Below are 24605 nucleotides of genomic sequence, written 5' to 3' on the forward strand. Positions count from 1 at the left end.
ATCAGACTCAGTCAGGATGTTGTCTAATCTGTGTGCCCGTCTGCTTATGTGTCTGTTTAGACGGAGCAGTTTGAACAGTATACACAACAGCTGGAGAAAAAGATAGAGGACCAAGAGCAGGAGATTTCACGGCTGAAAGCACAGTTACGCATAAAGTATGGTTCAGGTTAGTGTTTAAATGTATTATGACAAATCTAAACCAATCTACCGCCTGATTATTACTGTTTTGGTGACTGATCTATAACAGATGATTTATATTTATTTAACTGATTATTATTTTATTTATGCTTTTTAAAGATGTGGCTTGGTGTTAAATTGAATGCTGCCCTGTCGGTATTAAGTATTAAAAAACTTGCCACGTTACAGTGTGACATTTAGGACAAAGAAAAGCTCAATATTACACTTGCAAAAGTCAAATTTCTTGCTCTACATTTCTTATTTGATTGCATAATAAATTACAATTTAAGTCTATTTTAAATGTTGTGTGGCATCTCTATGAAACGTAAACTCCCTGTATTTGGTAACAAAATATAATACACAGGTAGAATAATGGTTTCTTCAGTTTTGTTGACAAACCTTAATAAGCCTATTTAATTATTACATAATATTAGAGCAGGGAATATAAAACTTAAACATATCAAACTTTAGAATGTCAGATCTTAGAAACCTAAAACCAGTTTCTGCAGTACCTTTGGGAATTGGATATTCTGGGGGGATATTTGTAGATTTTTTTTTTTTGTTTGTTTGTATGGGGTATTAAAAGTATGATATTCTTCAAGGCAACACAGTTACTGAGGAAAATATACAACATCCTTTTACTTTTCAAGACACCAATTAAAGGAAACCTTGTCATCCGGTATTCTCGATTTGGGTTTAAATTTAAATACAGTCAAACCATTTAAAATGTAGTTTGAATCTGCCTTTAATTGATTTGAATTTGCATTTATTATATAAAATGCATTTAATTAAATTCCATTAAAAAAATTTTTTATTAGATTTTAAAAATCAGTTTTATTGCATGTGTTGTTGTAGTGAATGTGTTGAATGTAGAATGTTCATCATCTGTAAAAATGATATGCAATAGAAAAACAAGTATATATGATTGCCAGTTTATTATTTGCCATATAATGTTTACCTCTTTCAGTTGTATCATAGAATGTATTAACATATCTGAGGCTTAAATCGAATTTCCATCGACAATTAAAAAATATTTATATTTTTGCAAATGTAAGCAGTAAATATTTGGTATTTTTTTGTTTATTTATTTATTCTATTATTTAGAATTCATAGTAATTTAGAATTTTTTACACTTTTTACTATTAAGGAATTTAGGACTGCATGCATTTTTTTTTTTCTTTTTCAGGGGAAGTGAAATGTTGCGAGACTGCAGACCGAAAACAGGAAATAGAAAGGTTGTCACCTAGTATTCAGTGCCCTAGCAACATCTCCACTTCCCACAGGACTAACTATATCCTGGTAGGTGTGTCTCTGTGTCTGGTCACTGATAGGCTGAAGTCCATATCAGGCTACCATCTTTTTCCTTGTTGAAATAATAAATATTACATTGAATTTTATCAAGTGGATCAAGAGGTATGCTTTATAGATCTGTTGTTAGTGAAATATATATTGTGATATTATACAATACTGACAGTTGAACCTGGAGTTTTAAATAATAGGTTAATTTATTGCTCGTTTTATTAGTGAGAATTCTGTACTAAAAAGAATTGAGAGTCTTAGCTTACCTTTTAAAACATTTGTAAGATTTTGTGTAAATCTGGAAATAAGAGCATTGAAAATTAACTATACAAAATGTTTCATTTATAATCAATTGTAGTTAATGTTAGTTTATAATCTATTGTTGTCAATCGTTGACATATCGTTCAGTTTTTTGAGGGCTGGTTGGACCACACCATAAGCACATGAATGTGGCTTCCTCATTCTGATTTTATTAGTCGAAAGCAGGCAGAAAATCCAACGACAGTGCCTGAGCTGCTTTCCCACTTATCCACAGTTCACTCTTGGGTTAAATAGTGAGAAATGTGTGAAAAAGATGTAGTTCTTTTTCTTCACAGTTTGATATCATTTCTCAGCACTATCTGTCCATAGTGAGAATTTTTCTCTAATTGAATCCACAGTGATAATTCTTCTCAATTGTTTCAGGCTTGTCATGGCTGTAAACAACAGGGGGCGCTAGAGCATAAGGTTTTTATTATAACATAGCTCATTGAGTGTGTGTTTAAGAAAATACCTTAAATGGAGGAAAATATCTTAACATTGATGTAAACAATAAATTAGTACATTACCCTGAAAGTCATAGTTTAGACAGTTTAAATGATCATGATAAGTATGAGATTGGAGGTATTTTCTTTTTTTTTTTACTTATAGCATTAATTGAAATTAATATATCTAAGATCACTTGTCCAGCTCTTTTTTTTTTCTAATTTTAGATTTTGTTTGATATCATACATAGAAAAGTAATTTCACTGTTTTCTCAAGCCTGGCTTCTTTTTTGGCAATGTGAAGAAAGAATCCCTGGAGTTTATGCCGATGCATCCTCATCCAGTACCTGGAGTTAGTGGCATGAAGATGTATGTAGTTCCTACTCCATTATAACTCCTGTATAAGCTTCTCTCTGTGTTTAGTTACCATGTTGTTTGTTTGTTGTCAGACCATCAAAACCATATTAGGATTGTTTTAGAGAGATGTTTAATAGGGAACTGTGTTCTATTCATTCACACACCTGACTAGAGACAGTTACTTGTTCCTAAAATTCATGCATCTTGCCATGGGTGATACATACATGATGATGGAATGATTTTTTGTCAGATAGTAGTGCAGACATCATGGTGAACGCTGAAATCTGCTATTTTTGAATGATTATTACTTGACCAGGTTTTTTTTTTGGCTATTGGACTAATTGTATAATACACAAATATATTCAGTATATACTGAATGTCTTACATTTCAAGACATTGACCCTTTATGCATGGCAGTTTTAGGCACTTTTTTAAATTAAATATGAAACTAAAGAATCTACAAAATTATTTCGCACATGAAATTTCAATCTGTAAAGGATTTGATTCTGATTATTTTTTGTTTCTATTAGATAAGTTTTGCGAATGATTTTGGAAGTTTAATTCTTATGGATATTAACTTATCTGTCAGATAGCAAGTCAAACGATTTAAGAATGAAGTTGTATTTCCTTTTCTAAAGTCTTATCTTGCAGTTTATTAGTGCTGTAAACAAAGTATTAATCTTAATTTAACTGTTTTGTAAAACTATGCACACTGGACGTTCTTGCTCGATGCTCAGTGTCTCTTTTTTTGGTTGTTAGCGAGGATGTTCTAGAGACGCTTCAGGAAATCCAGGGGACTTTCCAGAGGATTCAGACTCTTGCAAGACGGCAGAAAGATCACCTAAAAAGAATACACAAAGGAAATGATGCTGCCAGTGGTAACATTATTTACTATTTTTACTTTCTAATTTAAACATTTGAAGACAAATGTCTTCATTAAATGATTACTGTTCTTCTTTACTCCAAGTAGAGGTTTTTTCCCTCTATAATTAAATTATGAGAAGAGAAATTGTAGAGATAACAGTTACATTAGGAATGTCAAAACAAGATATTAGTTGCTGTATTATGAGTTATCCAGACTGCAATTAAAGACGGAAGCACCTGGAGAAAAGGCAAGCAGGTCCAAAGTTGCTGCTCCTGCATTCCTACCCTGTGTTAAAACAGACTGAACAATTAACACTGTATATGAACACAATTATAAGCCCATTGTTTGATTTTGAGAAAAATTATGATATAATTTGCGTAATGTAATTTTTAATTTACATGTCTTTGCTAGTCGTTTTTATTCCAGTCAGGGTTATGGCGGATCTGGATCGCAGGAAAACTGGTTGTGAGGTGTGAATGCTCCCTAGATATGAGAGTGTAATTTTTGCTGTAGGAATATGATGATGGATAGACAGGAATGACTAAAAATGATAAACTTTTCTGTATAAATAATAAAAGGCATATGACCATAGCTTTAAATAGGCATATGACCATAGCTTTAAATAGCTTTTGAGTGTGAACAATTATATTTTGGCTGCTCATTTAAGTGAACTTTTTGCTCACATTTCTTTATAATTGCTATTAGATCCATTAGCCAATAGACTTTAAGTTAAAATTATTCATAGGTGTCATTGTTTTTAAGTTTCTGAGGTTAAAGCCATTTAGACTAGAAATGTAATGTATATAATAAATATAAAACAAAAATGTAATTACAATATCCCAGAATCACTATAAAATTAAAATGGCTCAAACCATTGTACATGCCATAACCCACATGATGTGACCTGGATGATAAATATTAAAGAAATCTCTAGTAGTTTTGTTTTTTAGACACTAACACAATAACACATCGTCTGTATTTTTTTTATTTCCACTGCTTTTGTTCAATTTGAGCAAGAGAACAATTCTTTGAGCAACATGAATCCTGATGTTAAGTAAAGCTACAAATGTATAATGCTAAACAAGCATTGTGGGCTTTAAACATAAACAATGTAAATCTTGTGTATTTTACAGCAGAGCAACAATTTTCCATGCCCATTCAGTGCACGGACGACACTGGTGAACAAGTTGAAGAGCCTTTCTCTTCCACCTCAAGACCAGAGGTCGATGAAGGCCTGACCTCAGCCGCACTGGCATCGCGTGGTGCCAGCCCAGAGGACGGTGACTTTTTGAATGATATTAAGTTCCCGCCACCCACAGATAGTGAATATGAGTTTCTACACAGTGCTCCAGAAAGGAGTGTGCCGATTACAGTGCCTGGGAAAGACCTGTCAGAACCAATTTCCACAGTATTGGAGGAGTCCTACTCCTCGTTCTCGGTCTCTGCTCCAGCATCACATCTGCTGCCTGCATCCACGTCACACGAAGGAGTCCGGGGACCACAACAGGTGAGAGCCAAACACACTCCAGCTTGTGAAGTTATACAATGAATGAGAGTAAAGAAGCGGCAGAAAACCCATTAATTGTGTGGTGACCTAGGTAGACTCTATCACTGCAAATCTGACCATTTCAACTCTGTATTGCTTTGAAACCTACAGACTTTCTTGAATTGAAATATGTTTCTCTTATGTATTTCAACCGGAAGTACATTTTAAAATCTGTTAACACCTGGAACTAAAAAAAGGAAATATAATGAAATATTTTGTTGAACTTTTTGTTACTTTTTTTTTCAGAAACCCCGACTTTTTGCATTCTTATTTCTGTGACTGTTATCACAGATGCAGCTGAGGGGTTTTTCAAGCCTACTATATTTGTTTAATTATATAATATTATATTATAAGATTATAAACAACAAAAATTGATGTTAATGTTTATTGAGGGTCTGCCTTCTTATTCACACAATGCTGCTGTGGCTGCTGGTTGTCTCTCTAACCAATCAGGATTAACACTTGATTCCACCTCTTTAATTAGATGTTCTTTTTCTTTAGCCAACTATTAGGTGTGGCTTCTATTTGGTGAGAACCTGCCACTACCACCTGCCACCTACCACTTAATAATAGATCTAGTACTATTAGTACTAAGTACTAATAGAAACATAATTACCCATAAGTCTGTGTTTATACTGTATACCTTTTAGTAAAAAACCGTTTGTACACAACACAACACAACACAACACACACACATATATATCCAATGCAATATATATATATATATATATATATATATATATATATATATATATTTCATTGGATATGGACTTACCCCAAATTTTGGTTATGTTAGGGCAGGCATAGCTTTTTAATAAAATCAACCAAGAATACGACACTGTAACGAGGACCGCGATTCTTAATTCCTGTGAAAAATGCTGGGAAAGTTTATCAGTTATAAATTATGTTCTGGATACATCACCGTTTACTTGATTCTGGATGTGTCCACTTTACACTTTGAGCCTGATTTTAAAATACAGTATATTGACTATCTGTAATCTGCCATAGTTAAGCATTTGCATAGTGGAGGAGAAGGGTTGGGTTCGGCTGGGTTTGGGGAATGGCAAGGAAACATGGCATATATTCACATTAGTACAAAAAAACTGATGTCAACTTTAGTATTTTTCTTAATACTTTTAGTATTATTTAGTAGTTTTCAGATATTCAGTAACACCAACAGATGATTGTAATCTTGTAAAAGGCTTTGGTTTCTAACAATTTCTGGTAGAATACAGATTATATATATATTTTTTGCATTGGATTTTTGAATGAGACATATGCAAGGGTTTGGCAGTTAGGAATTTCTTTTTTTTTGTTGTTGTTGTTGTTGACATTTTTGAATACATAATTTTGAAATGAAATATGGTAAGTATCAGCTGTTGCAAATTAGTATATGTAGGTAGTAATATGCATTATTTATGTCTCAGTTTTATTGTTAGCTTGTTAGAGTGTTGTTAATCAATATTAACAATGCAGGGTAGCTTTTGAGTTTCAGGTGAAAACAACCTAAGCTTGGTATTCTCGATAAAACACAAAAAAAATTATGCTCGGTTTTAGCACTATAGATTTCTTTTCTTAGGTGCCATATTTAAAAAAATAATATCTGTGAGCAATCTTTGAATGTAGAAGTAGATGTTTTTTTAAAATGTATTTGATATGTTTTTTTTTTACTTTGATTTACTCTTTTATTAGGGAATGTTTTGTAATGACCATTATTTAATCTTCTGTTTTGCTTTATAAAAAAATATTTTAGCGTCATAGTGTTCAGAATGTTTAAATAAAATTTTTTATAATAGCAACTCTGAGAGTAGTTCAGGTTTGGTGTTAATGTGCTCAGTCTAATATGTCATTATTTTTGTATTAACATCATACACAGGGCCCATCATATAAAGGATTGAAAAAGTGTAATTGCTGATGTGATGTTTTCTGTGAGGAAACATTTATTACATTACAGGTGACTATAAATGGATACATCGTTTTATGTTTTGCCAAAAAAAAAAAAACCCTACTGTTGTAAATTGCTGTGGAACAAGGGCAGTAAAGCACTTTGACGTGCTATTACAGGAAAATATTTTGCGGTAATTATCGTCCTATAACATCATGCCTTGTGAACCTAACTTTTGTGTTAGTTTGCCAATACCGAATACTTTTTAATAATTACTGAAAAAATGACTTAAAAAAAATATTTTAAAAGCCTTTGTTCAGTCAGCTGACTCATGAAAACGATGTTTGCATAAAGGGTACCTGCAAATTTGTGCAAAACAAACAGTGCTAGAAGACCGCTGGCTTTATGTGTGTAATATGCTGGAACACAGGGATAGTGTGGTCATATTTAAGTGTCCGTGTTTACACCACCATTCTGAGCTATTTTTGTTGCTTTGGAAACACGGACCTGGTGTATTAAGTGGTGTCTTTCTTTTTGAGCAGCCTCTGTGGAGCCCTGATCCGATCCCTGCTATTGCATCGGAAACATCAAGCATGGGGTCTGCTCACTGTACTTTTTGCAGTGCTACTGTTCCCAAGAACCTCATGTACAGCCACCTCAATTCACACTTCCAGGACAAAGCGGGTGATTGACAGAGCCAGACCCAGGAGCTGCCTACTAGCTGATGTCTTGCCCTATTCATGGCTTTGTTGCCTGTCCACTATGCACAAAGAACTCAGCGCATGGCAGCCACACTGGTTATTCATTTAGAACGTGGTGGGAGGAGAGGTCTCCATGCTCATTTATTTAAATTGTAAGGACTTATACGGTACATTTTGTGGTATTAACAACTCAATTATTCAGTCTTCCTTTGATGAGTGGGACTGTTGAATGGCTTCTCTGTGTGTCTGTGTAATAAAGAAATGCTTCTATTTGATCAGATTGTGTTTGTCTGAGGTGTACTGTTGTCATCTCGTTTTAAAGCTTTTCCCCCTGACTCTAACTGAAAGGCAGTGACTTGTTCAGTTGTACAATTATTTTTGAGTAATTTCTACTCCACCATGTCTTTAAAAATCTCCTTAAATACCCTGGCAAGAGTAAAACTGAAAATAAATTTAACCCTGTCAAGGTTTAGATGCTCAAACAGATCCAGTTCACTTGAAAGCTTGTGGCCAGGTTGTTTTTCTTTTTTTGCTCACAATAACTCTTAATTTAATGTATTAGTTTTAATTAAACCAGCTGTATGGCAGATTTCAGTCAAAATGAGAAATAATTGTTGGCTAATTATTTCGATGTTACAACGCCATCTGGTCTTTGAGAGCCGTTTTGCACAGGTATTGCAGGTTAATTAAAACTTTGTTATTACACAGAATATCTGTGGCTGACTTGCTGTGCAATTATATGCACAATTATCCTAGTACTGATAGCGTGATGTTTGGAGTCCTGATTGCTATTAGGTATTTATTTATTTTATTTATGTCAAGCACACTGTCATTCCTCAAATGATGCATTTTTTTCCCACATTGCTTAAACAGCGTGTTAAGGCTGTCACTGTTTACGGTCGTGTGCATGAATGCAGCTTTAAAATGAAAGATTGCACCTCCTGTTTCTTGACCTCCACACCCCCTCCCTCAAAAGGGTGCATCATATCGATAAGTACAGTAAAGCATGAGTGAGAGTAGATATATTTTCTAATGGAGTGTTTTAGTCTGTCACCTTTCTGCAGCATTGGACTGTGGGAGTAGATCATTAGCAGCTTCGCAAACAAATGTAATAATTTTCACCAGCTCATCTGATGATGTGCTAAGGAAATAGCGAAAATATGTGTACTGAAACACATGCGTGTGCAGAGAGGACCTTGCAGGCCCCAGGATTACTGCCTGCTAACACTTGTGCTGGGTAGATGAGCTGGTGTGAAGACTGCAAACTGGATTTTTTTTTTTTTTTTTTTTTGTGATTCAGCACAGTTCGTTTTGGTTTGACTAAGGATCCGCACTTCACTGAATGAACATGGTAACAATAATAACGGTGACCCAGTCACTGTGCATTTAGAATGAGCCTTTTTTTTTTTTTTTTTTACAATGATTTCAATTCAGCTTGCACAAATTGGACGTTAGGGGGAAAAAAAAAGTGTGAGCTGTTAAAAAGATATATGAAGTATAATTTTGTAATTCGGGTATTTACCCCACCACTTCCCCTTGCACCCTGTGGTCTGACAGTAGACTAAAGGTTGAGTGGGGTTTTCTAAACCCTATGGTAGATCATTTTATGTTTCCTGGAACATCTGAATGGTACCTAATCCAAAAATCAGATATATCTCATTAGTTTCAGAGCATTACATTATAGACGGCAATCTGTATTTTCGTTTTCTTTTCATTGTGCCATTTATTTCAGGGGTTAAATGATGTAGGTGTAAAGGGAAACCAAATTCAAGTGTAAACCTGACACCTACCCTCTGGCCTATATACGAAAATAGAGAAGATGCAGCTTTAAATGTTCATCATTTGTACTCTCTATTCTAACACTCCCCCTTCTCAAGAACACACATTATTGTGAAACAGCGAACAGCCGAGCGCCGTCAGATGACTGATATTTACAAAGCTGAACATTACATTTTGCGATACTACAATGTGTTCAGCATAATGGCCGATTCGCACTGGATCAGCAGGCCGCTTTTAATTCTCATCGCTCACATCAGATCACAGAGAAATGAAGAGAGAATTTATTCTGGAAATACAGCAAACACGCCGTTCTCCCTAATGACTGACTCTCTCTCTCTCTCTCTCTCTCTCTCTCTCTCTCTCTCTCTCTCTCTCTCTGCTTGTGTATGTGTGTGATGTGTGAAGAATCGTGTGTGTGTGTGTGTGTGTGTGTGTGGCTCTGCAGCCTGCGAGCGCCGCTCTCTCTCACTGGAGCCGTGCACAGATGCTTGTACATAATTATGTTGTCAGTGCTTGTTATTTGGAAGAAGGAAGATGTACTGACAGTTACGGGGCCCATGTGTTTTTTTTTCTTTCTCCTAGTATGTCCACTCGTTTTTTCCCCTGATGGAATGGCACTAATGTAAACGCTAGAAGTAAGAGAGAAAAAAAAGAAATGAAAGAAATTGACCTATACAGATTTGATCGGTTGAACTCCTTTCATCTTGCACCAGAACAGCATTAGGATTCAGGCTTGGGCAAGATGGGCTCCATCCATAGTGTTTGGAGATGGAAGAGTTATTATGAGTAGCCTAGGATAAAAAAGGCCGAGAGTGAGGACAAGGATGGATCCGGATCGAAAAAAAGGGGAGAAGCAGCAGGCTGATTACGAGGTGTCAAAATTGCCAGGAGCAAAAAAAAGGTGAAAGCAATCAGGGGTGAGAAGAGTGAGGCGTTCGTGAGGGGCAAGTAATTATCCATCTCATTTGTGCAGAGCAGCGCGGCGCGCCGGAGCGGTGACAGATTGGTGCGGAGGAGAGGGGAGGTGTTAGAACAATGGAGCAGGAGCCGGGCCGCCATTATTAGCGCATGTTAATCAGCCACACAGCTCGGTTCACGGAAAAATAGTAAAGTCTCCAGCTTCAGGGGAGCGGAGTCACCTCCAACGCGAGGGGGAAAGGAAAGAAAGAAAGAGAGAAGAAGAAGATGGCATATTTATGCTGGCACGAGTTCCTCCGTCGCAGTGAATGAGCCAAAAAAGGTTCCTTCAGGCAGCGCATTGAGTTCTTTATTGCGCATATATATATATATATATATATATATATATATATATATATATATATATATATATATATATATATATATATATATATATATACATACACACACACACGTATATGGCTGTCAGAGCTCAGTCCTATAGCCTGCTAATTTTAAACACTCAATTTAGAGTCCATAAAATGATCTCCAACGTGGACAGTGAACAACAGTTTCGCGTGTGAAGTTGCGGCTCGTTTTTGACACGCCAAGATTCACATTCTCCAAAGCGCAAAATGTGGGCTTGCTATCGAGATTTCCCTTTATAGATAGAAAACAACAACAACAAAATAACAAATATATATATATTTGTATACAGAGCAATATATATATATATATATATATATATATATATATATATATATATATATATATATATATATATATATATATATATAAAGATGCTTTTAACAGGCATCTATGCTAAGTGCATAAAAAAAAAAACCAATCCGAATTACGATGATTTAAAACATCTGTTGCGTTTTCATTTGTACCTAATTTTCCTGCAATTAATGCCACCTTGTGTCTCCTATACGGGCTGCTGGAAGAGAGAGCACATTTTATCCGGTTCAGTTATTTCTCTTTATTCGTTTATTATTTGCCAGTTGTGCTCATACTTACTTTTTTAAGACGAAGGAATGAAAGTAGATTTTTAGATAAAAAAAAAATACAATAAAAAAACGTCCACGTTTGTGATCCAATTTGGAAAGTTTGAGAAAAGTATTTTTTTTAATAAAACAGTTGGAGAAAGTTTTTTGCATCTTTGTGCAGATTGCAGCATATGTTGAGGTAATCAAATTATACGCGTAATTGGTTAGGGTTTTTTTAGGCGCGTTTCGTGAATGAGGTAGATTTCTTGGCGCATTTACCCGTAAAACGTTTTATTTATTTATTTATTTTATTTTATTTTTTTTAATCCACGTGTCCACTGGATCTGTTTTGTAATTTTCCTTCACCTGAGAATTATAAAAAGCATTTAGTCTAAGAAATTATTTAATACATCATACCAAAATAAGATGGTAACTAGAAACTAGAGTTGCCATTTCGTCTCTTTTCTTCTTATATCATATATTAAAATGATAATAATAAAGTGAAGCAATAAAGGAAAAACTGTACACATTACTGTATTATTCAGTATTCATATTTTTCCTATTATTATCTGGTACACAAATGTATTCCTCCTCAAACCCGCCTACTGTAATCTTTATTAAGGCTATAGAAAAAAATCCTTACTGCTATTTATTGACAGTCCAGGTATATAAGTATTTAAAGGTACTCTCTATTATATGGAGCCTCACATAAACAAAAAGGTAAGACTCATCAATAATACCATCTGAATCAATTGGTTTGATTATTAATGTATGCTCTCTGTGTAGATTTAATGCTAGTTTTCTTTTTTTATTTTAATACAACCCCCCCCCCCCCACCACCACCACCTCTTTTTTTTTTTTTTTTTTTTTTTTTTTTTTGACAGACACATAATTACAAGATCAGTAACTCAGTGCATAATTATTTGCGGCTCTGGACTTAGGGCCATGTACTAGTTCATTCAGCAAGAAGACCTTTGAAGATTTCTCCCTGATGATATTGGCATGAGAACTCCCAGTCAATGATCTTCCTCAAAGTAGCCAGAGAACAACAAGCTAAGTGCAGCACATTGACTGCAGTGTGCCCAGTGTATTGCCAACTAGCAGTTTGGGTGAAAAAAGAAAACGGTTGTAGAATTAGCATGAAGTGTTAATTAGCAGGAAGTTAGAGGCAGCCTCATCATTACCACTGACAAAGTTTAATGGGACGAAGGATATTTCCTGTATTATTTTTTAAAAGTGCTTGTAATGAGGCTTCCATGTGGTATTTTTCAACGTTTCTCAAACGAGATTTTATAATTATTGTATGGGAATATTCTAAGCTAAGTTATTACACGTTATATAGCTCTCTAATATATTGATCTAATAAGTATAAAGATAATAGATGTATTTTGACATGTAACATATATATAAGCCAATTAAAAGCTGCTTGACTTAAAAAAAAAAATAGTAGTTTATTTTTTTATATTGGCCTACATGTGATGTTTAATACATCCGTGACCATGAAAACCGTAGATTAAAAGCTTCAGTCCCTGACAACTTGATATCAGTTGCTCCAGATCTCCACATCAGAGTCATGTCAACGATCAACAGCTTTTTACAGAAACATATTTGGGTGTCTGGCCTGCTAACATTCAGGATGGAAACAAAATGTAAAGGGCATATGCGAGAGAGACATAGAGAGAGAGAGAGTGAGAGAGAGTGGAGCCACCACAAATTTTGAAAGTTATCCAAAAGGCTTTGTTCCCTCTTGGTTCAGCTGCACTGTGATTCTTCCTCGCGTGTTCAGCAGAAATGTGCTGTTGTTAAGGCTGCCTTTGGTAGGTCTCTAAGCAGCCCTGCCTGCATTGTGTGTTTGTTTCGGTGCTGGTTTGCGAGCCCTCGTTTCTGGAGCACAGATTTGGCAGTCACAGCAAGTGATGACAGAGGCATTGGTGAGATCGCACCCAGAACCCCAGAGGATGCTGCCTTTACTGGGGAACAAGAGAAAGGAAACAAGGCTTCTGCAGTGCTCAGGCCTGGAGACTGTAAAACTGCACATTGCAACATGCAGCCTATTGGTGTCATTCTCACTGAACAATCGTGACATTGTATTTATCTCAGTACTCAACTTTATCTCAACTTTTTGGCTCAGTAATTTGTCTTTTTGTTACTTTTATTACTGAAGTTGCAAAAGAAAACATGATTTCATTGACCTTTTGAAACAGACACTCGAAAAGTTGAACAGTTTTGGATTGAGAGTGGTTAAAGCGATGTTTCTGTTCAGCTTGCACACGATTACTTGCAGTACCGTGCTATTTTTGTTGTCCATAACGCTTAACAACAACATTAACTCCCAAATGCTCAGTGACAGCAGTTGTTGCATCATTTTTTTAAAATTCTGAACTCACGTATGTGGCAATGTGGTCATAAGAGACATTTCAGTGCGGCTGCTGGAAGGAGGGATGCAGAAAGATGAAGGGGGGAAAAACACCATGGTGCACTGCAAGGGTTAAGGCAGCATGAGAGAATCCATTCTCAGCTTAATGACCTAGCCTAGCTGGGCGAGGACGACGGGGAACATGCTCTTGACTTGTACTGAATTTGCCAATTAACACCTCCGATAACAGGCAGGCTCTGAACATCAGGCAGCAGGCGAGATGGGAGGAGAGACTCACATGCACTTTGTTTTTCATTCTCTGCCTGTTCCCAATGTTTGGGCCTCTTATATAGCTGCTATATAAGGACTCAGGATTGCATGATGTTCTTTTATTGTTTATTTAAGAGTAATTGATGGTGGTATATGGTACCATGATAGGACAAAGCAGGAGAAAACCAAATGAAAGTAAAAATGGCAACATGTCATATAAAACCGTCGTTTAGTTGTTTTCACCCCAGAAGAGGGAAAAAAATTGGCTCCCAGTAGTATGATCATATCTAAAATGCTGTGTATTTATTATTATTTTTCTCTCCTTTTCCTTCTACTCTACTCTGGCATTCTATTTTCACACCAGTCCATATGGCCGCTCACAGCCTCAATTGGATCTACAACTCCGGTGTCCAAGATGCTCTCAGCTCGATATTGTCTCTCTCCATCTTGATTTTCTTTGTTGCTCCCATTGAATGAATGACGAGTAGTGGACTGATATCATCTTGATCACAATGTTAATTATTCTAAAATCTCCATCTTGACTCTGGTCTCTGTGGTTGAAGCACCCACTCCTCTCCCAGCCCATTATTTTCTCACATGTTTATCAGACGCCTAAACAACACCTTGGATGGGTGTGAATTTTCAAGCCCCTGGTGAAATTCTCACCGGGCATTTCTTCTGTTTTCCTCTGAGTCCATTTACAGGTAGGAGCTGCGCCACTGCCAGGTTCTAATGACTGAGGCAGACAGCAGCATTAGAAACACCTTTTGTCTATGTGTTGTTCGGACATCCTCACTTCAACCACTTGCCTAAAGCTGGTAAACCCAGCTCGTAATTAAATAAAAGCATGTGCACACCACTGTGAAGACACAGCGAATAGTGATACTGAACCTATATTTGCACTATAACACCATGTTTCACAATTCATTAGCAGGTATTCTAATGGAGTTTAATAATCAAAGGTCGGTGGCATAACTGATAGTGGTTCACACTGCTGGCAAAGGTGAGGCAATCTATCTAATGAAGCTAACAAATCTGCGGAAGAGTTCTAAGAAGATAACACTTTAAGGTGTGATCTGTGTACAGTGAAAAGCAGACAGGCATTCAGTTAACACTCTGTCCACAGACCTGCTCTAAACACAGTCAAAGCACCAGTGGTCTTGGTGTGGACCTTTCATGCAACTATATGTAATTATTATTATTATTATTATTATTATTATTAATATTATTATTATTATTATTATTATTATTATTATTATTATTATTATTATTAATAATAACCACATTCTCTTTTTCTGACCCTCAGTCCTTTTTCCCCATCTCTGTTGCTTATTCTCTTCCACTCTTCTCTCTCTCTCTCTCTCTCTCTCTCTCTCTCTCTCTCTCTCTCTCTCTCTCTCTCTGTCCTGTATATGTCTTAAGAATGTGATCTGTGCTATAGAGGTCCACACCCCCGCGTCCATTTATTTATGCAGTGTGAAGAAACCATCTGGCCGTGGTGGAACGAGAGAGTGATTCTGCTCTGGCAGGAGGAGAGGATGACTGACACCTCGGCTAGTGGGTAGACAGCTTCATTAGTGCCCGGGCTCTTCGTAAAAAGAGTCCTTTTTAAAATTAATCCTCAATATCAACCCCATTCAGTTTTAGCAGGGATCCAACAGCTGTCCCTCCTGACCAGTCTGAATCAAAGAAAAGAATCCAATCTTTCTTGTTTATCAGCTATTGTGTTAGGAGAGATTTCTAACACATTTTTGGAGACACTTTTTTTTGTATTCTTATCAGTATAACTGTAAAAATGACACCTTGAACATAACGCTAGTCCTTACTGATGGTCCCATCAGCTCTCCAGGGATCCCTTTTCCATGCCCAACACTCCTGCTGAGCCTTAGTTTTTCCTTTCTGTTTGTCTTTACATATGATTTTGGCCCTACTTATGGTAGACTATATTAATTCAAATTATATCTTTAATACATAATATCCCTGAAAGATAGCAGAGATATTTTAATTAACGAATTTGTTTAATAGTTAATTCATTTATTCACTTAAGTTTAATAATCACTTCATCCTGGACAGAGCCGTAGTGAATATTGAGCCTATTCAAGGAACGCTAGGCATGAGTTAGCAATATGACAGTACTTCACAGTATTTTTATAGTTGTACTGATATATTTTTTTAATATATACACAAACTAAATTATTTAAGGAACCGATCTATTCAAATTAAAAGGAGTTTACATTCAAGGAAGGGGGTTAAGCATTCATTCATTTTTCGTTGTGAATTACTGTTGTGGTGATGCAATAGGATAATCATATCAAGTGTTTGATGAAGACAAGAAGAAAAAAAAAGCGTTTATGTGTCAGATGTGCTGATAATGTGGAACAAATTCATTTAATGTTTTTTGGAGCTTTTAATTTAGTGCAACACAAATTGGTTGTACGCTTTGTTCACAGTCTTATCTGTCTGGGGATAAGCAGCGCAATTCTCCCTCGGCCAGCCTGTGACAACAATGTGCAAAGTGCTCCCACAACCCTAATCTGCTAGTCAGGGAGCCCACACCTCCAGTGCATCACGGGCTGCTGTTGTTTTTATGTTCAGCTTCTTTTTTTCCTGTGCTTGCAACACACCAGAAGTCATTACGGATGTGCATTATGTTTTGTGTGCTACGTCATGGGTAGAAAGGGAGGATATATGATATGCATGTATATATATATATATATATATATATATATATATATACACACACACACACACACACACACACACACACACACACACACACACACACACACACACACACACCTAACAAATGATGGATATTTCATCAGCCTAGAACTTGAGTGTTGCATCAGTTTTAGTCATTAAAATCACTGCATTTTTTCGTAATGCATTACATTGCATTACGAAAAAAAGAAAGATCAAATGCAGAGTGCTTAGAGCATTAACAAAAATGTTTTATTTAGTAACTTTCTTTTCTTTTAATACTGCCACTACTTCTACTGCTATTTATCAATTATAAAATATTCAATATATATGAAATATGAAAATATATACTATATATCTATTATAATACTAATACTTATAGTTAAGAATTATGATACTAATTCTATACAAATACCTTAAATGCTTTATTTTTCTTAATTATTGTTGTTATTATGGCTATTGTGGTTCTTATTTTCCTTCTTCTTCTTATTATTATTATTATTTACAACAATAATAAAAATAACAACAAGAATACGAATAGAAATAATGAACTGTTATTATTATAAAAACTGATACTTCCTATCAGATTATTTATGACATTTTCTGATTTGGTCAACATGTTTTATGAAAGGGAATCATGTGATTTTGACTGACATTAAACACAACCTGTAGTAAAACACGTTTCTGAAACTTAGAAGCAGGCACAGGTCTTGCAGCTACTAAGTTGGCATCAGTATCAGATGTTCGCTTGCATCCAATATTAATATTTTATTAAGAAAAACTTGCATTGGTTCATCACAAATAATAATAACCATATTATTATTGTTATTATTATCGTTATAATAATAATAATAATTATTATTATTATTATAATTTTTTTTTTATTATTGTTGCTTTTGTGTTTGCTGTAGAATTGGCAGTGTGGGTCTCTGTTGGATATATGAGCTTTTCCCTATAGAATCATGGCTTACACAGACATAGCGGATGACTATCAAGTGCAGATTATTTTTGTATCATCTCAGACATGTCAGTTCTTCAATCATGAGACAGAGAGAAAGTGGGAGAGAAAGAGGGAGAGAGAGAAAGAGAGAGGGATGGAAAATCTAAGAGTGTTGAGATGGCAGGAGAAAGGACAGAAATGTGCACTGGCAGATTCTTCCATCTGCATTACTAAATCATACTCAGCACCACTCCGAAGGGACAAATAAAACATCACTTCTGAATATTTCAACAATATATTGGATTACTTGTGTGAGCATGAAGCTGATAGAAAGAGGAAAAAAAAAGATGTTCTACCTCAAAACACTAATGCTTTGCTTATCCTTTATCTACATCACAAAATAGCACATATACTGAGGACATTATGCAATTTAGTCAAGTCTTGGCTTTAATCTGCCAACATTCTGATCCTGACAGCAAATGGCTGTGATGTTTTACATGGAGAAACAGATTTTCTATGACGTTCTATACTAAGCTGAGTGATATTGTCCGTATAGCGGAGAGTATGGCAATGGCAGAGGCTCCCAGCACCTGTGTTATTGATCCATCTGCCCGTGCAGACACTGTCATGTCACCTCAGCATTACAGCGATAACTTGTTAGGGTGAGATGATGCCACTGTCAGACAGGAGCTGGATGTTGTCTTTGTGACATATGCCTCCCAGACCCGTCATCTGCTATAGCAAGCTGGCCCAAGCTGGAAAGCAAAGCCTTACGCTGAAACAATTTAGGGAATGGGGGATAAAGCAAACTGAAATCGTGAATAGTCTGGGAGTTACTTAATTAAACGAGAAACAAAAAGATTACAATAGTTATCATGATTGTAGCCATTGTGTGTGTGTGTGTGTGTGTGTGTGTGTGTGTGTGTTTGTGTGTGTGTGTGTGTGTGTGTGTGTGTGTGTATACAGAAAAGAGAACAGAGAAGGAGTAAATACTAAGTTATGGTTAGCGTTAAGATTAGAAGTGGGCATAGCATGTATTATCTGCACATTAATGGCTCTAGGTCCTCAGAAGGACAGTATGACAAACGTAGGTTTGTGTGTGAGAGAGAGATTTCATGAATATATATTTTAGAAGTATAGAAGGGTCCATCTGTATGTGTCTGAATTCACATGCATCCTCATGCACAATTTTGTATGTGAGAAGGACCCTCTCACTTTCTCTTGCTCACTCACATGCCAATATCACTCACTCACTCTCTTACTTACTCACTCTCACACACACACACACACACACACACACACACACACACACACACACACACACACACACACACACACACATACACACACATTCACACACATATTCACAAAATTCTACAATTCCTCTCAATTTCCTCTGGCTGCAATGGCCCCAAACTCTCTGCCCTTCAACAGTTGTCATCTGCTTTTTCAAATACCTTTATCATTGACCATGGATAAAAAAAAGCCCCTCCAAATGAATGTGAACAAAGGCACAGCGGAGGAGCGACACAGTGCAAATTGCTTCATGATGAAGTGGCTAATCCCACTGCTAGTTTAATTGATACTTAAAGGCCTGGTAGCCAGACATGAGTGCTGAGTGGGTACAAACTGCCTCGGCCAAGGTGTGGTAGCCTGGTGAAAAATTTAAAGCAAGTTTTGTCGTCCGCTAATGCCCTTTGCTTAACGTTAGCACTTCATCCAGGCCACATGCACAGATCTCAGTTTTATGCTTGCACTCTTTCTTGGTGAAAGAGCCAATTTTATCAACCGTGTCTATTGTTTTCTTTTTCTTTTTTTTTCTCCCACGCCTGACTCTTGCTAGTCTGTCAGCCCGGTTTGGAGCAATGTTTTTGAGCTTGGTCTCCCATTTCCGTTGTGGCATTGCTCCAGGATTGTGTGTATTGGCTTGCAGACTGAAAGCAGGGCCGGTGGCAATGCATGGGAAGGTGTTTCCTTCTTTACAGATGGAATAGGATTGTTTATGGAAGTCTGTAAATATAAATAAATCCTATAAGGTAAGAGCTTTGACATTTTATTATGTTATCAAATTCGTAACTGATCTGCAGCGTTGATAAAGAAATGTGCCATATAGAACAACACAAAATATGATTAGACAGCAAGTATAGACTTTCGAATTTTCTTTGTTCTCGTATGAAATTGATGTAACTTCCATGAGTGCACATTATTTCAAAAAGTGTTTAAGCGAGTTGTGCAGAAAGGTAAGTCATTCAGACATGTCTCGTTTTTTTATGTCCTTACCCCCAATCTCTTCAACTTCAAGTTGACTTTCTCCCGCTAGAATTCAAGAATGATCATTAACCTTTCCTTTGCTTTCCACTCTTGCCAGGCTGCAGTTCCTGTTCTGTTTGGTTCCTGGCCCCATATGCCACTTTCCTATTTCCTGACTGTAGACAGCAGGGAGTAGCTCTATTATCACCTTCACTGAGCTGTCTTTGAATGTGAGAGGCAATTCCATTTCACTTTGCCATGGGGAGGAGGAGATAGGCACACTACCCAGTTCACAGAAATTGGCTCAGGGCTTGCTTTTATAAGCTGAGCACAAGGACACAGTATTTTATTTCTATATTAGAGAGAATATGTAATGCAGGCGCAGTGCTCCAAAAGCCTTTTAAAAAAAAGAAGTTGATTTAAGCTTGATCATCCAAGACTAATCCCACAGGATTAAAACATATGATTGCTGTGGGAAGGTGTAATTCTAATCTTTCATACCCGGTCATTATTCCGTGAGCTAAATTTATGGCGTGTAAAAAGTAACAGCGAGCCTCTAAACATCATAATATTTAACAGGATGAGACGTTCTTAGTATAGAAGCCGAGCCGAGGGCCTTTCACCTGCTGTTGCATTTTAACTGAGTCAGGCATTCTGGCCTGCTGCTATGCTCAGCTAGTTAAATCAAGATGTCTCACCAGCCTGATATTGTTTACGCTCTCTTATTTTTGCTCTCTGCTCCTTTTGGCACTTTTACAACCATGAATAAGATTTATCCAGAGAGGCCATTTAATGTTAAGTGTAAGCACATTTATGTATATACATAATATTCATCTATTGTTTTTGCCATAATTTTGCTATAACTCTAGACTTTTAAATAATATTTTACAATAAAAAGATTTTTTGCCCTCAAAAAAATGATCACAAAGCTGATCTTTTTTTTCATGCAGTGAGTGATCACGCTGAATCTGAAACAATCTGGAAGCTAATTTTTTTTACAGACCAAATATGTCAAAATTCTCCAAGGGGTCTGAAGGGAAATGTGCACGCTTCATGCCGTAAGCTAAAATTGATGTTTTATAAATAATTTCAAGCCTACAAACATCAGAGGCAAAATCACAGCAATCCAGTCATATTCATTTGGCATAAGCCAGTTTCATTTCTCTGCACTTTTCATCAGAAATGGCTTAAAAAGTAGAGTTAACCTGAATTTTTTATGCCCAGGGGCTTGCAGGGGACAGCAGCTGATATTCTTCACTTGTAGATGCCTGACAGTGCATGGCAGCAGAAAGAACAAAATGGTCACAAAGCCCAGATGCACTCCACGGGTCATATAGTTCACTGAATATTTAAAGAGACTGGCAACAAACTAAGCAGTTGCTAACAGGCCTGAAGCTGGTGATAAAAGATGTTTTATTTGGGACATTAGCCATGTTCTTCCCTCTCTGATACTTGATATAAGATCCTTACTATACACCAGAGCGAAAATTCACTTCAGTGATTTGCACAATGGTTGCAATATGTAGTTTACAATTACGGAAAAGAATCCTAGGAATTACATTTTTCTATATCTACAAAGATCAACGAAAAATATAACATTTTAGAAATGATAGTCAGAATAGTATGACAGCAAATATCACCCTGAAACAAGTTAAAGATATATTATATCATAATATTTGTGATGTACTTAGCACTTTTATTGTGCTAATCTGTTGTTTGGTGGTGTATTTTTATTATTCCTGTGAGAAGCAGTTGTGCCACATAAGAGAAAGAAAAAATAAATAAATCGGTGATCTGAAACACAAGGAATAACACTCAGTTTTGGCTATTACCTCCTCGAATGAAAAATAGCGTGAGCCTAAAAAGTGTTTCTTTAATCCTCACTATTTTCTATTTATGCTCAGAGGCATATCAACGAGAAATCCACTACAGAATCCATAGATCCTGACTAGATAGTGAGTGTAGACAGATCAAGCCGAAGATATAAAATTCTTCAAATGAATACTGACAATGCTTTTTTATTTTGTTGATGACAACCAAGAAAGAAGATATATGTTAGAGTGGGTAATGACTATATTTTATGCAAATAGGGAAATGTTGTATATAAAATGTGGTTGAGAGAAAAGAAAATGCTAGTAAAAAATCCAAACCTAGCTTTGGGTGCTAAAGGTGTTCACAGAACAAGAACCAAAAGAAAACTAAACAAAACATAACGCTCTCAAACAGAACTTAACAAAAGTGCCGTAATATTGATTGTTTTTTAAACAAATAAAATAAAGTTTTATGCCTAAATGTGTTTTGTTAAATATTTTGGATACAAGCGACCATTGACCGTTATATACCCCTGTTGCAAAATGGAAATTGCCTGCAAAAAAATAAAATAAAATATGTAAATCAAGTGAGCTAAAGTTTCCTGGGAGTCAGGGCAGTTAAAGTAATAGTTACTATGTTTTGTCTTTTTAGGCCATTCATTTTAAGGTTAATTTAGCAAAAGATCTGGTTGAAATCCATTTTTATTTTGCATATGTTTAGTCGGCATATATATCGACAGGAATGCGTACTTGAACTTCAGGTTGAGTGGCAGTCCCATTATTATTTTAATGTACAATTAGAGTCAGCAAATATGAAGCACCTTTAGGTATTTGTTAAGATATTGTCAGTATAAAAAATATTTGGCAAACATTATGGTGTCTACTGTCACTGTCCTCATTAATGTTGTTTTGCAGTTAATGGCTCCAATTAACTTCCTTCCTCCTCAGCTGGCTATAGTCAAATAGTGCTCAGTAATAAATTGGATCAATATTCCCAATATTCTGCAATACTTTTTAGTTACATGTGCACTTTGTATGTACAGGATACACATATTAAACACTGGATGCTAATGCACATGTGCCTATGTACAAGAAATCAAAACAAACTCTTTATTACTACTGGCAGATTTTCAGACTCAGATGCAGTAGGAGTAGATGAGAAGGACCCATACATGTCCCCAAGCAAAATTATCTCAGAGCTTCCGACTTCGTATTTTCCAATTTGATGTAAGTTCTTATTAACCTGCATTTAAAGTGCCTTTCAAATTAGAAAGCATTTGTCAAAATATTTTGTCAAGCTGTTATTCAAGAATTTGATGAGAATCTTACACACACATATCTGGCAGCCAAGCGTGGCAAACTTTAGGTGCTGCAGAGCACAGCATCATTTACTGATTATTCTTTGTTGCTATTATGTTCCAGATTATTCTTTGTTAAAGGAAGAACAATATTTTGTAATGGATTAAATACAAAAGGTTTTCAGCAGCCCATTTTACTGCATCGCTTGGCCACACAATGAGATTTATAAACCATGCTCACTGACTTGTCTGCTTTATGATGAAAGGCTCTTGGAATCGAACAGCATTTCAGTTTATGGAACGTAGCCTAGATGATTCACCGAGCATACTGTAGATCCAAAGACCCAGGAATTAAAGCCTTTGCACTTGCACCACATGGTCATTGTTTCATTTAAAAATCCAATTTATTGGAGTACAGAGACATATCAGCAAATATTGCATTACTCTCCAGCGATACTTATGGACTCCACTGCCTGCACACAAATTGCACTGCCTTTCACTGGATTTCCTTTGAGAATCAGGAATTGATGAATGTATGCCAGTATATCATTGGCACTGTGGAACGTTCTTAATTTAGAGAAGCCTGGTTTATTAAAATATGAGAATGACTGAATGTTTCATCTCTGTTGTTGGCCCTCTATTTTCCAAATCCCAGCTGGTCTGAGGATGAAACCGTTGTTGTAATTTTCCAATATAATGGCAGGTGATTTCTTCCAGAAGAAGGAGAGGGTTCGATGTTTGGATGATTGAAATGATTCCTCATTAGTTGCATAAATCTGTTGTTTTAAACAAGCTAACAGAATTTATCGTGTTAAACAGAGAAATACATTTAAAGTGAAAGAAAATATATTGCTTGTTTGCAGCAGTGTATAGTGGAATTATAGAGTCATAAAATTAAAAAAAGTTTTCCAAACTTGTGATTTAAAGCATCAGTTTTGTTGGTCTGAATTCTCTGAAAGAATTTATTTTTAATTCGATTCGATTCGATTTAACATCAAATTGACAATATAAATTGTGCAGGGAGAGTCAATGAACAATCTGAAGTCTATTCTATGTGTGTGTGTGTGTGTGTGTGTGTGTGTGTGTGTGTGTGTGTGTGTGTGTGTGTAAATCTGGCTCTTGTACCAAGCCAAGGATGCTCTGACATAGACGTGAGTGACACCTGAGCAGAGGACCTAAAAGGACATCAATAATGAGCGGTGTAGGAGTGTGTCTCAGGGGATGATGCAGGTCTGGCTCTGATCCACTCAAGCTAATAAGGCTTTAAAAGCCACAACTGTCCGCACAGCCCACGCCAGACCACCTCCCATCTCCTTTTTCCAAAGAGCTGCCTGATGCCTTGTGACAGGCCTCAACCCAACCACAGGACACCACAGCGGTCAGAACTCATGTTAATAGCAAACAATAGAGCCACACTCTTTAATGAGATAATTAGTGGAACTAGAAGGAATCTGGCACTATAAAAAGTGAGAAATATTTTTTTTATATTTTCTATTTTAAAACTTTCTCATAAAAAAAAAAAAATATTTTTTTTAAATATGTGTTTCAATATTGCATTCAGCAAACAACTAATAAATAACTTAAGGGCCACCTTAAATGCATTCCCATTAAAATTTTATTGACACTGTAATATAAGCCACTACATGCCATGAATCACAAATAACCTTGAGCTCTCACTTGCTTTTCATCTCTGTCCTGTCAGTACTGTATACTCTGTACAGTTTCTCTTTCATGCTCACAGA

At 36.1% G+C, this 24605-nt stretch overlaps 1 protein-coding gene across 5 annotated transcripts in view; it reads left to right on the forward strand.

Annotated features, from left to right (window-relative positions):
* tank (TRAF family member-associated NFKB activator) overlaps positions 1-7848 on the forward strand; it is a 10127-nt gene extending 2279 nt beyond the window's left edge. For 2 of the 5 annotated variants that reach the window (XM_083538068.1, XM_083538067.1), the window contains exons 3-8: positions 61-166; positions 1364-1476; positions 2497-2588; positions 3336-3454; positions 4575-4948; positions 7415-7848. In XM_083538068.1, the coding sequence (XP_083394194.1) occupies positions 61-166; positions 1364-1476; positions 2497-2588; positions 3336-3454; positions 4575-4948; positions 7415-7564 (954 nt within the window). In that variant the 3' untranslated portion in view covers positions 7565-7848. Of the gene's footprint in view, positions 1-60; positions 167-1363; positions 1477-2496; positions 2589-3335; positions 3455-4574; positions 4949-5233; positions 5696-6863; positions 6942-7414 lie in introns of those variants that run through there. The other 3 variants (XM_083538070.1, XM_083538071.1, XM_083538069.1) reach the window with 3 other exon arrangements.
* Positions 7849-24605: the final 16757 nt, after the last annotated feature.

The sequence above is a fragment of the Silurus aristotelis genome, assembly GCF_946808225.1.
Source record: "Silurus aristotelis genome assembly, chromosome: 3".
NCBI lineage: Eukaryota > Metazoa > Chordata > Actinopteri > Siluriformes > Siluridae > Silurus > Silurus aristotelis.